The 13872-nt window shown below is 42.8% G+C and overlaps 1 protein-coding gene across 1 annotated transcript in view; it reads right to left on the minus strand.

Moving 5' to 3' along the window:
- CCDC6 (coiled-coil domain containing 6) overlaps window positions 1-13872 on the minus strand; it is a 78324-nt gene that overhangs the window by 38763 nt on the left and 25689 nt on the right. Inside the window, exon 2 of the mRNA XM_053310665.1 lies at window positions 1252-1401. Coding sequence (XP_053166640.1) covers window positions 1252-1401 — 150 coding nt within the window. The remainder of the gene's footprint in view (window positions 1-1251; window positions 1402-13872) is intronic.

Consider the following 13872-nt stretch of genomic DNA (forward strand, 5'->3'; position numbering starts at 1 on the left):
TTCCTCAATTCTTTCAAATTTTTTAATACAAGTTAATCTAGATTTTAGTTCCTTGATTCAACATAAACCTACATGATGCTAAATCTCAACAGTGCTCCTTTTTTGGTGATCCAGGAAAAAGGTGACTGATAGCTAGATAGCTAGATAGATAAGACAAGAAAAAGAAAAGAAAGGCAGGAGCCTTTCCCAACTGTGCTGCCCAAGATCCTTTTAAGACGATAGAGATTGAACTTGGGACCTTCTGGATGCAAAGCGTGTTCTGTTCCACTGAGCTCATAGCTCCTAGGAGCTAAAGATTCCTAGTCCCAATGTTTTGGTTGGTCTTCTGACCCACTGATTAATGGGGCATGGAGGGTGTTAATATGGAACTTCAGAGTAATTCCACTGCTTAATTTATTTAAATGTATCAACTAAGCCACTATTCAATGTGTGTCGACATTTCAGTTGAATACAAACCAAAGAATACAAACACCTGAAAAATAGTGACTACACATTTTGCTCTATAACTCCACTTCTACAAGGTGAAGCTCAGCTTAAAAAAAAAAAAAATTAAAGCTGAGGATCCATGTTAGGGTTAGGATACGGCGACTTCGAATCCCCATTATTTCCTATGGCGGAAATATACACAATCAGTAAAAACTAAAAAAAATAATAATTAAACATCAACCAAGTGCCCCACTGCCTTGAAATTTGGGTGGTAGGTGGCACCCTTGCCTACCCACCACCCAAATTTGGTGCCCCAGGACCTTTATAAGTGGACCAAATCCAAATCTGGGGTGATTTGAGGGGACAGATTTGGACACAAAATCAGGAGTGATTTGATCCGGGCTCAAATCGAATTGAAAAAATAGATTTGTGCACATCACGAAACCTTTAAGCTGTTCAATATACATGTCACTGTACCCACCTTAAATTCAACCTATGTCAATAAAACTCTTGTAGAATACAAGAGTTTATCAGAAAGCCATATGCTATTAGAGTTGCAACCCTGTGCACATTTGCTCAAAAGCAACTGCCACTGAACTAAATGGGACTTACTTTTGAGTAAGTACACAAAGGACAGGTCTGCACAGGTAAACTAAAGGTCCTGTATGTCCTTTCATATTTATGCAGTGCTTCCTTTTTTCACTATTTAGAACAAAAATTTTGAAGTTACAAGTGCAAAGCTATCAAAATACACCCCCAAACCACCTTTCAGCTCATTCCTCTGAAGTGCTTTTCCCGGAAAAGACAAGCTAAAAAGCCACATACCTGCATCAGCTTCCTTGAGAGCTCATTAGTGAGAAATTCTTCCTCCTTTTCATAGTTCACTGCAAGTGTCTCTTTCTCCTTTTGCAAAGCTTGAATCTTCTTAAACAAAGTATTACTGATAAACTCCTCTTCTTGCTCTGCCCTTGCTTGCTGTAAAACAAACATGCTTTTAAAAACCCAGAAGACACAAAGAAAAAATCCTAAGAGCACAATCTAGTTGCCAGCAGTAGAATGGACTAGACTGTGCCCCACTTCTCAGTTCATTACATTCTTTGCCACTTTGCCAAAGGTACTGCAAACCAACATCTTTTAACATCAAAGTCGAGTTCCTCAACTGCCCACCAATGCATTCAGAAACAGCAACACAATCTATGAATCCAAATCTCTGAACTCGATAACCACAGAAGCAGCAAGAAGCCATGGACAAACACCCACAGACAAATACTGTCTAGTTGTGCATGGACTGATGATGGGGACACAGAGAGTAACACAGAGGGGACTTGTGTGTGTACTGAATGGGCTCACGGATGTAGTCTTTTCTTGTTTAACACTTCCACACAGACAGGAGGGTTTCCTATACCAAGTACAGAAGATCTGTGTGTGGACATTTATTTCTGTCACCACCGCTTTGGCTCACACCATGATTAATGTTGTGCTTGTAGAAGTACTTCCCACTCACACAAAGGGGGGGGGGGAAGAGGGGCAATTTTCACCAATCCCCCTTCCTTCAACTACCCGTGATGCCCTCCCAATGCCTCCCCCCATAAGTCACTAAATGCACCCTAACTTCCAGGGGCATATTTTTAGGAGGCATCAAGGGCAGCAGAGGGATGGGGGTGGGGGTATCTGCAAAGATCATTCCTACCACCCTTGCAAGAGTGGAGAGTATTTATGTGAGTATAACATTGATCAGATTGCAGTCATTATGATTCCCAGAGCAATGTAAAGTAAAGTTCTCTGTCAAGTTGGTGTCGACTCCTGGCTACCACAGAGCCCTGAGGTTGTCTTTGATAGAATACCTGAGGGATTTACCATTGCCATCTCCCGCACAGCATAAGATGATGCCCTTCAGCATCTTCCTATATCGCTGCTGCCTGAAATAGTACTGTACATATATTTCAGCAAGTAAAAAACCTACCAAGTTGTAGGGTACACAGGTACAAGGTGCTGGCCTTCCCATATCTCCCACCTCAGTCATTAGGACAACTATTCTTTATGCTAATGTGATAAAACAACAGAGTGGCTAGTGGAGGCAGGAAGAAACCACCACCGCTGGCCTCAGTGCACACCAAGCCCATCATAAAAGCAAGTGTCAACCCAGGCTGGGGCCAGTTGGCTGTTCTTTGCTAACCTGCTGTACAGTAATCTGGTAGGGCACAGCCTTCCTCAATTCATATTCATTCCCATTCCTAGCAGCTTCCTGACTAGGATCTGACTAGGGGTGGGGAAGCATGGTCTATGAACACACAAATCCCCACAAATAACGCAAGTGGTCTACTCATGTGAGCAATGGAACAGCTGATAAGCATGTTCGTGGAAAACAGAGCATATGCTTCTGTTAGCAATGCAGGTGGGAGATGCTGAAATCTCCACTCATGGAAGCAACTCTTCTGACCTGAAGACTTTTATCTAATGTTACATTGCTCATATGGCGTGAGCGGTGGGGGCTTGGCTGGCTGCCAGGATATCTGCGCTGGCATGGAGCCAGCCAGACAAAAGCAACCTGGCCAAATTTTCAAGCAACCCAAGGACAGTGGCAGCTATAGGAGTCAGAGGAAGGGTGCAAGTTCTCCCTCATCTCCTTAACTCTCCCTACCCTAGTCTTTGGAAAGGTTTTACACCTATTACCCCAGTCTTTGGAAAGGTTTTTACACCTATTAACATATTTCTTAAAAACAACAGCCTCCTGCTGCATTTCAGTTTTTCTCATAGTGAATTCCTGTCAAGATATTTCATTGACAACCGTACATCTTGTTGAAAGCCACATCCCTGACAAATCATAAATAATCATCCCTTTCCTACAACTTTCTTATTGTGTAAAACGGCACCTTGCAAATGTTCATGCCTGAAAGCTCTTCATGACATCTGCAGAGTTATTCCTATACAGCCTCTTCCCTTCAATATTTAACACAATTCTCCCCTTCAATATTTAACACTGAATCCCTTTGTCAAGGTTAAATGTTTTCAAATTCCAATACACTGCATCTCATGTATTACAGCTGTCATCACAATCTTCTCAACTATGTTGCATTTTGAACAGTTTTTAAGTTAGGGTGTTGCTTAAGGATCAAGAGGAAGTCGATCAGCTTGGATGTCATAACTAGGCTTGTGCACGGAACCGCGGAGCTGCAGTCCAGCAATGGGGTGGTGGTTCCTTTAAGGTCGGGGGGAGGGTCTACTTACCCCTCCCGCCGCTTTCCCCCTCGCAGGCGTGCGTATTTTAGTAAGCATTTGGAGCGGCAGGGTACCTCCCTGCCACCCCTTTCCCTGGTCGACAGCAAAAGGCTTCAGAAAGCCTTTTGCGCGCGTGTCACATCTCCGCGTCGCACGTGCGATGTGCACACATGCAAAAGGCTTTCTGAAGCCTTTTGCTGACAACTGGGGGAAGGGGCGGCAGGGAGGTACACTGCCACCCCAAATGCTTACTAAAATACATGTGCCGGCGGGGGGAAAGTGGCGGGAGGGGTAAGTACACCCTCAACCCGCCCTTAAAGGAACCCCCACCCTGGCGTCGAACAACCGAGCCTCCCCATGTCCGGACTGGAGGCCTTTAGAATGGCCTCCGAACCGTGCATATCACTAGTCATGACTTGCGTTGTGTTTCTAATCACAATTGGAAGTAGAATTCTCCCAACACGTGCACGGGCAGCGGAGGAGGGAACACTCACTCCCAGGGCTTGGAGATGATTAAGCCGAGGTTATTTGTGACGTCTGAACTAGCCCAGTGCAATCTTAAAAGAATGTCTGAACTATGAATGTCTGAACTCTGAGCCCCTGGTGGCGCAGTGGTAAAACTGCCGCCCTGTAACCAGAAGGTTACAAGTTCGATCCTGACCAGGGGCTCAAGGTTGACTCAGCCTTCCATCCTTCCGAGGTCGGTAAAATGAGTACCCAGAATGTTGGGGGCAATATGCTAAAATCATTGTAAACCGCTTAGAGAGCTTCCAGCTATAGAGCGGTATATAAATGTAAGTGCTGTTGCTATTGCTTTGTGCTCTTTATTGGATTTTTAGGCCGCTTTTTGTAATGGACGTCAAGGCAGCTTAGAGCAAATATAAAACATATTAATGAAAGTTAAAGACAAAAGATTAAAATACAAAACTAAAAACTGAACCCAATATGGAGATAATAACAATCTACACCAGTCCTGCACAACGTAAGGCCTGGGGGCTGGATCAGGCCAGCAGATACTTTTTTGCTGCCCCAGTGCTTTGTGGTGCTGGAAGTGAGGGGCAAAACATGATGGTCTTGCCCCATGGTCCTGGTGGGTATCACCCTTTGAAAATTAATCTTTGCAAGCTTTGAAAGTGTACCAGGGGCAGGGAGGAAGAAAGATTCTAGCAGCCTCCTCTTCTCTCCTCATGCTACGGGTAATAATTGCTTTCATTTATATTTAATACTTAATTTTAAAGTAATTATTAATGTGCTGAACATTTACCTCACACACACACACACACCCCGCCAACACACATCAAATCATGGTTGGTTCTGGCCCACTGGGATATTTTAGTTGTGCACCCCTGATCTACACTGCAGGGTTGTTGTAAGAATTACTGAGATACGGCTATTCACACGAGAAGCCTAGTCCATGCTAGGGACAGCCCAGCCTGGGCTAGGCTGCTGCCCTCCCGTCAAACCCTGCTTTTAACCCAGGCCTTTAACCAGGGCTAAGGGCACAAGCTCACCCTCAACACCAGCACCAGGGTTGTGTGTATGCTCAGGTTGCACACAGCCCAAGCATACACAGAGTCAGGGGCCTAGAGCCCCTGACTCCTGGAAGATTCCCCCAATACACCACGTGGTGCACTGTGGGATATCTGGAGGCTGGAACACACTGTCCCGGCCTCCAGAGGTCCACGCTGCTGCAACCAGCGCAGATTGTGTGAGAACATAATCCGTGCGTCCCACTTCCAAGGGAGGGTCATCTGGGGGAAGCTAAGTACGGAGCAGTTTCTTCCCCCTCCACCTCCCCGCAGGATCGTGTGGATAGCCTTAATGTGTCTTAAAACATTTTGAACACTCAATCATTTTTTGCAGAGGGCTTTTAGAGTATTGTGCCGAGGCAAGACAGAGTGTTGAAACTGCCTGTTTGGTAATGACACAGTCATTACTTCTGCACACAAAGCTGTATGTCTCCGACTAGAGATGTGGGATTGAATTTTGTCTGAAAAATTTAAACCGCCTCTGAACATGCTGGGAGACTGAATATAGGCACATCGATTTCTACTCTACACCAAGAGCAGAGAGAAAGGTGGCAACAACTCTGGTCAATGGGCTATCATAGTCCTCACTGAAGTATCAGAGCTTTCCAGTCACTTCTAATAGATTTATGGGATGTACCTCCCCCTAAGAATCCATAAAGCATCTTGGCAAACACTGCCAAGCTAAATTTCCAAGGAAGACTCCATATCAAAGCAAAAAGAGTGCTGTGAAGGCCTCAGGTAACTTAAGGAGCCAGCTGGTGCTGGCAATCAATTATTTTATGCCAGCCTCTGGCCTTTCTAACCCCCTGCCAGGTCAGCCCAGATTGCAGACACTTCCCTACTGCTTCCCAATGTGGCTTGCTCTCTCCCACTACTATTTGTTTATAATTTCCACTGCAAGTAGTGGTGCACCTGTTCTCCGAACAGAAACTCTGTGTCTTGAACAGCTACATGACAAATTCAACAGGTGCAGCTTTCCCACCACACAGATGCAATAATGAGGAATTCTGACTATCAGAACTATTAAAAGCATGTACCCAATCCTGGAGGAGGAAGAAAAAATGACGAACCTAATTAGCATGACTGGGTTCCTGGCAATGGACATCTAGAATATGAAGTTTCACCAACCTACTCAGCCAAGCCCATCTGCATACGTGTTGACAACACTGTTATGAGACTCTGGTATACATTCTCAAGACTCGGACAAAAAGGGCTTAGTTCTTAGCCAGCTCTGTCTCCCTCTTTCTATGGAGAAGGATGGAAGTCAAGCATTTACTTCTTTGCTCCCTTTTTGCTGAAAGAAGAGTTGGAGATAGGGAGCCAATCCCTTAGTTCCAGCACTCTTCTTTTCTGCATTCTTCCTACAATGTTATAAGAAAGGCACTAGAGCAGAGTCAAAAGGAAATGACATCAAAAGTGCACTAGAAACATGGTATTTAAGCCCAAAGCATTTCAAGTCATAGAACTCTATTTCAAGGGCCACTCAAGCGAAAACATTCTTGAATGCATGAAAACTAAGCAACTGCTTTCTATATTCCACCCCTATAGAAAGCTATGGTGAGAGAGCATATCACAAAACCTCTACACTCAGACCTCAGCCTAGCAGAAGGTAAGAGCTATGACAATGCTTTCTCAAAACACTTACCAGAGTGATATGGGGAAAGGCACCTGGGCTGATGCTGGGCACTAAACTGTTGGGGGTGATTGGACTGGGTCTAACTCCTGTTACCTGCACTACAACACATAGAGTACGAGACAAGGAGAATCAAAACACTCCCTCCCATCCCCACAGAGAGTTGCTCCCATGAGGAGCCGAAATACACAGAACCCCCAGTGGCAATATCTGCTGGGAGAGCTCTCCTTGTTATTCCTCACCACCCAAGTCTTTGTAGAAGCCCCTCTGAAGGCTGAGACACATATAAAGTAAAGGTAAAGTGTGCTGTCGAGTTGGTGTCGACAAGATTGAGCAGGTTAATTCCTTTAAATATTTAGGAATTACGATTCACTCTGTTGGTTCTAGAAATGCCCATTTTAATTACATCAGGCAGTCTGCTCAATCGGTTATAAATAAAACCAAATCTTATCACTTTACACATGGTGCTGCTTTTATACCTGCTACATTGAGACTTTATACAGCTAAAGCATTACCTTTGCTTTTATATGGAGACCAACTGGGACCTGCAATTAATTTCGCCTCACTCGAGGCTATCCAAACTAAGTTTATCAAATGCATTTTGCAAGTACCTTGTTGTGTTCCTAATGCTGTCATCAGAAGAGAAGTTGGGCTTATTAGGCTGGAACCTTTATATTGGTGTTGTATTTTTCGGTTCTGGTTAAAATTGGTTTTTGGACATACGGGTTTGGCCTCTTTGGTTCTGAGGGATGGTTTCAACTCGAGTTGGAAACGAGCAGTGTTGAGTAAATTTTCTCTTTTTGGCCTTTCCGTAGAGGATCTGTTTACTGCAGGAATTGAGCAGGCCAGGAAGTTAGTTAAACAATGTGTTTGGGACATAGAAGTTCAACAAGAAGCTTATGGATCAAGCATGGTTTATACTTAGGGAGTCAAGCTATCAATCTTAAACCTGCTAAGTATTTTGATGTGGTGCTTGTCCCTAAATTTAGATGAGCTCTCACTCTAGTGCGATTAAATGTTCTTCCCACAGCAGTATTGGAAGGCAGGAAAAAGGGAGTTCCGCTATCTTTATGACTTTGCCCTTGTGGTAAGGGGGCTATAGAATCCACCTTGCATGCTATCCTTCATTGTGATTTTTATAGTGAACCCCATTCAAGACTTATATTCCCTACGTTAGATAATGCGCCTGGCCCGTCTGATGAATTTTACTTAAATTATCTTTTAACTAATGTGGATAATGACATTATCTCTGGCATGGCCAGGTTTTGTTATATTATTTGCAAAATGCGTACTGTTTTATTGTAAATGTTTGCTGGTCAATGACCAAATAAACTTATCACTCTCTCTCAAGTTGGTGTCGACATAGTTACTATACATCTCTGAGCTTTAGATTAGCTACTAAAACAAGAATCTAGGGTGGACATGCAGGATTTCTGGAAATTTGCAAGTCTCTGGGGAAAGGCTCCCTAGGGCTGCCCCCCACCCCACCGGCCGGCTTTCACATCTCTACTCCAAGATGTTATGAATTGCCATAATACAGTGTGGGAATACATCCATATTTTATGTATTATACAGAGGGGCACAGCATCTGGTCTCTGGAGGTTGAACTTGAAAGTTTCTATTCTCTTCTTCAGATGCAGATGTCCCCTGCAGGACAGGGACAGCTGTCCCTGACAGGACAGGACATAAATATGGGAGTGCAAGTATATTGCAAGCCAAAGCCCATCCTTCAGCCTCTAGGAAGCCAGTTTTTTAGCCTCTATTTCATAGGAAGAGTAATAAACTAACAAGGTCATTGAAGAAAAAACTGAAAAACACTTCGTGAGTATTATTATCTTAACATATTAAAATAGGAGGTAACCCAAACCCATTAACTGAATTTCAGAGTTAGGTTGCTCTCTCCCACAGACAAACATGCTACTCTCTTTTTCGAAAGCGAACACTGTCTAACTTAACCTTCCCCCCTCTGGGGGAGGTGGGGGAGAGAAAACCATCAGCACAATGCCAAGCCCAGAGCCTTTAGATGGGGCTGTCTATAAATGTAATAAATAATTAAATAATATAAAGGCTCAGATGGCTCATTTCAATTTGGCAAAGTAGTCACTGAAGAACAAACAAAACAGAGCAGACTATGAAGTTAGTTTTAAGTTTAGCTGGAAGCATTACCTATCACGCTCTCACAAACAAAATTTAAATGTGTCCAGGATACATGACATGAATGTACAGAAAGCACACACATTGACTTCCAAAAAGGCTGTAACACTTTTGCTGAAAAAATAAATCCTTGAGGTGCAAAAAAGGCCATGTCAAAAAGAGGCTCTATACATATGTGACAGAAAGTATCTTTGAAAAGTCCCCTAATTTTCCCAAATGTACCAAGATACCTGAAGTGGGCGCGAGGGAGAGCGCTTTTAAAAAAATTGTTCAGTACTTTTAGAGTTTACTTTCTGTTTTTGTATGGTATAATCTACCCTGTTTATGTATAGTATAATCCACCAGAGTCTTCAAGAAGGTTGCCGTAAAAATCTGTTGGATTTCATTCGATGAGCATCACAAACCTATGTACTACAATGTCCTCGTTCATGTACTTGGTGCCACAACATCTCTCTAGGGATAGATCTTGATAATTATTACTTATTTGGGGGCATGTGAGAAGGAAATAAGTTCAAGCAGAAGAATTTTAAAACTAAAATCATAGCATTTCATCTCATAATTCTACAGACTGCACCAGATGAGTTCTGTCCTCCTTGCTTTTGCCTCCTCCTCATTCCAAACAACAGAGATTTGCAGGTATTTAGCAACCAACACAGAACAAGAACCTCCTTTTTATGTAGACCCAATGCTTACCATCCATAAAAAAAGTTTCAGAAATTCTACTGAAAATAAGGAACACAATGGATTTTTTTAAACAATATGACTGTAGCTTTAGCAGTCTCAAGCAATACCACCATACTTGCATTAGGATTAAGGGAGCTCAACAAGTGAGAGGACTGTTTCATGTTTACAGAACTGGATTGGACCTCTAGAGATTTTAGCTCTATTTTGAGGTCCTAGTCCATTGTATGTTTTCTGTGTACTCTTGGGGAAATACACAATCTTTGCCCCAGTTCCCTCCCCGTCTGAAACACGAATACCACAATGCACACAGATATTCAGACAGTAAGACAGCTAATGTTTAAAACACAAGTAAAATGTGTTTTATTTGTGTGAAACACAAGTAAAATGATCTGCCATAAGACAATGAAAAGTGACAAAGGGCAGCTAAACAGATGAAAAGGAAGTCACAATCAAGTGGTAGGAAAAAGAAAAAGTTGTGTTACTGACTTACTGCTTACCTCATTGCACCTATTTCTGTTTTGCAACCTCCAAGACAAACAATTTTTGCCTCAAATTATTTCTTGTAGGTGGACATATATGTTTTTGGGCTATCTACTAATGGCCATCTATATATATAATTCTCTAAGGCTAATCTTGTGTGTGGCAGCTCTCGCGAGAGTTCATGAGCAGAAACACTTGATTGGGCAGTGGGGATTCCATTTGCAGATAGGGAGGAGCCTGTGAAAGCAGAAGCACCATGGTGATTGGGCAGTGGGGATTCCAAATGCAGATAGGGAGGAGTAGCCTGTGATGGTTAAGGTCAGTTTGAATGCAACTGTTACTGGTTGGAAGATGTTCTTGATTATAGAGGAGGATAGATAGATAGGAAAGAGGGCAGGGGTCTGCAAGGAGAGAGGTCGTAAAGGAGAAAAGAGCCCCTTCAGGAGAAGGAGGCTGCCACTGTGTGAATTAGATGAGGAAACAAGATGAACAAGATCTGTTAACTCAGGTAGTGGAAGGGAAGACAGAGGGGGAGAATGTGTGGAGGAGATAAAAGGTCAACCGCTGCTGCTCCTGTGGGGAGGAGCGGGGCTCGGGTGAGGAGGTCTCTGGGGACAGGGGGCTGCAGCCTGGCCAATAGGCACCAGCAATGCTGCAGCCATGACCAAGAAGGGTGAGGGGGGATGGAAGGAACCAGATGGAGGAGGAGCAGGAGTGCGGTTCAGGTGAGGGTGGAGATATCTGAGGTGAGGGGGGCTGTGGCAGGGGGTTAGGGGAGCAATCAAGTACTAGCGCACAGATGCTCTGCGTGGGTTAAGCTAGTATGGATTAATTTTGCAGTTTGAACTTTTGCTCTGATCAATCAGAACAAGAGATTATTAATACCTCAGAAGTGCAAATTCAAGGAAATATTTATCAATCCACAAACAGGAATCTTGCATTTTTGGCTGCAAGACTTCTTTTGCAGAGGTAAAGATTTTAGGTTTTATACAAGCCAAAACCAAGTAAGATTCAACACTGCCTTTGAACTACAATTGTTACCTAGATTGGAAACTACAAGCTGAAGGATACTGACATATTTTTAACATTTCAGTCACTGAAAATTCATACATGCTAGTCACTGGCTGAGGCATGACATCAAGACCAAACTATACATGGCGAGGGAGTTCCATGAGTGAAACAACCAAGACCTTTTCCTTTTCAAAAGGCAGCTGTGAGAGGGAAGGGCTTTGGATCCCAGACATACCTCATGGGGTAGGAGGGCTTTAACCCTCTGGATCCCTGACTTAAAATGCATTCCCACCCCTCAAAAGCTGACAGCCACAGATAAGAAGGGGAAACAGGCACAAAATCCAGTTTTCCTGTCTGTAGCTAATAGCAGAAATTTGGATTGGTGCAGTTTGGCTGTGGATTTGGCTGTGGTGCAGGGGCAAAAGTGTTAGACCCAATCTTCCAATACAAATTGAACCTCTCTACAGCTGCTTTTTTGGAGGGGGAAAAGACATTAAGACATCTAATCACATCCCCCACACCACGTCTAGCCTGGCCTTTAGGCATATATGGGAACTGAATTAATTGGCTCGCATTGTCTCATTGTACACTGCTTTGAAAATTAATTGAAGAGCATCTTAAACTGCTATTGAAAAGCAATTGAAGATGCTATAATCTCATGTTAAATTTCTATGATGCGTCACAAGTGAAAAACTGAATGAATTTTTACAAAACACTATTTTAAAAGCAGATTTAACTAATGGTTATACAACTTAAATGTCTATTACTGAAACTTAATACTTTGTAGAATAATTTATACAATTCAAATGCAACAAACGTAATGGTGGACAGTCTGACTAAATTACTAACGAGTAGTCCCAATGAAATTAATGAAACAAATTAGCCATGACTAACCATCTGATTAATTTCAACAGGATAACTCATGAGTAATTTAGTGTGTAGTAATCCATCATATGCTAAAGATTCCTCTTCCAAATCAACTAATTTTTAAAATCACATTTAAGTTTCTGAACTTTGCCAAATAGAGTTTACCTGTTCATCTATAACATAACAGAAGCTTGTTCATCAAGCCAAACACTTGGATATGAAAATCCCCTAACCCTTATTATTAAAGGATTAAGAACAGAACCAAGTGGGAAGGTTTCAAAGATTCAAGAGGTTATACTAAATTAATCCAACATAATCAAAATATCATTGTTTAGAATGCATTACTTTCTCACTTTAAGCAGTGAAAGATCACACTTGCTGTAATACCTACAGCAGTGAAAAGCAAAAGCACATTGCTCTGAATTAAGGAGTTCTATTTGAAGTAAAAAAAGAAATCAAAATTGGTTCAGCTGAAGATGGTTCAGCATCTTCTCTGTCTCCATAAACAAGTAACCAACACACTTCCCACCTTCACTTGTTCACTCTCATACATGTTTGGTTTTTTAATGACAAATTATGAAAGACAAGCTAATCAACAAAGCTGCAGGCTCAAGGCTGAATATCACTGCAGATGATAAGAGTTAACTCTGGACTTTGCAGGGTGTGTTTGTTACAATGGAACAGCAGATCAGTCCTCCAAAACTCCCATGCCTACTGCATATTTTGAATGCAGAAATTAAATTTGCAATTCTACAATGCATACATAATACTTTTCTTGAATGCTAAATTAGATTTTGCCAAGCTCTTAAAATGTAGTACGAACTATTCAAGAATCTCCCTGGCACTTTAAATGATGCATCAAATCAGTGTTTCCAGATCTTTTTCAAATGAATTTTGTCTGTTCAGGATCCACACCTCTGCTTTCCTACTCCTCCTTTCCCAACCAAGGCCAGGCCAAAAGGCAGCTGCTCACCTGAGTGTCACTGTTGTGCACTCCAGCAAAGACATTGCAAACAGGAAATAAGAGCCATAGAAAGTCTCTGTTTTTGAAAACTGAACCTTCAGCTCTCCGCCAGTACGGTAATTGATGCTGCTTTACATTGCTCACACCATGCTGTTCTCTGTGCTCAGTCATCTTTTTTATTAACTAGCATGGGTCCTACTCTTTAACAAGATTATTTGGGTAAGCAGAGGAGAAAACCACAACAATCAATAGAAATAAGAAGCAAGCCAAACAATACGTCCTCAGTGACAAATGCAAGTTGTAGTTTAGGCAGGGGTAGGGTATATGTATTTTAAGTAAATAAAATGGCATGGCCAGATGAGCAGGGGGAGCTGAATCCTCCCCCTTGCACTTCTCTCCTCCAGCAGATCTAATGCCCCACCAGGAGAAAAGCAGCTTTAAAAAGCTGTTTGTGGCAGAGAAGTGCAGGCAGGCAGAGACGCTCTTACCCCTGGACTTCTGGGACAAACTCCAGGGGGCCCCCAGATCCTCTTTAGTCTGTCCCTGGTGACGTGGTTGCCCGGCTGAGCATGATGATGCTTAATTTGCAGGGGAGGGGGGCCTCCAAAGGCCTCTAGGTCCAGGCCCTCTAATTACCTAGGTGTAGCTCTGCAGACAGGGGGTGGCTTCTGCTCCCTCGTCTCATTTTTATGTTGAACACTATATAAAGTGTAAGGGCCAGAACAAGTGTGGTGGTGAGAGATGTGGTTCACTGAATCTGGCTTGCTGCCCAAGCTCTGGTGAGAGAGTAATTTTTTTTATTTTTTTTTAAAGGATGAGAGTGCAGAACCCTCCTCCCACCTGCACTTCCTTCCCCCAAACAGCTCTTTAAAGCTGATTTCTGAAACTATTTTGTATGGTCATTC

This window comes from Hemicordylus capensis, chromosome 3, assembly GCF_027244095.1.
Source record: "Hemicordylus capensis ecotype Gifberg chromosome 3, rHemCap1.1.pri, whole genome shotgun sequence".
In the NCBI taxonomy this organism is placed as follows: Eukaryota; Metazoa; Chordata; class Lepidosauria; order Squamata; family Cordylidae; genus Hemicordylus; species Hemicordylus capensis.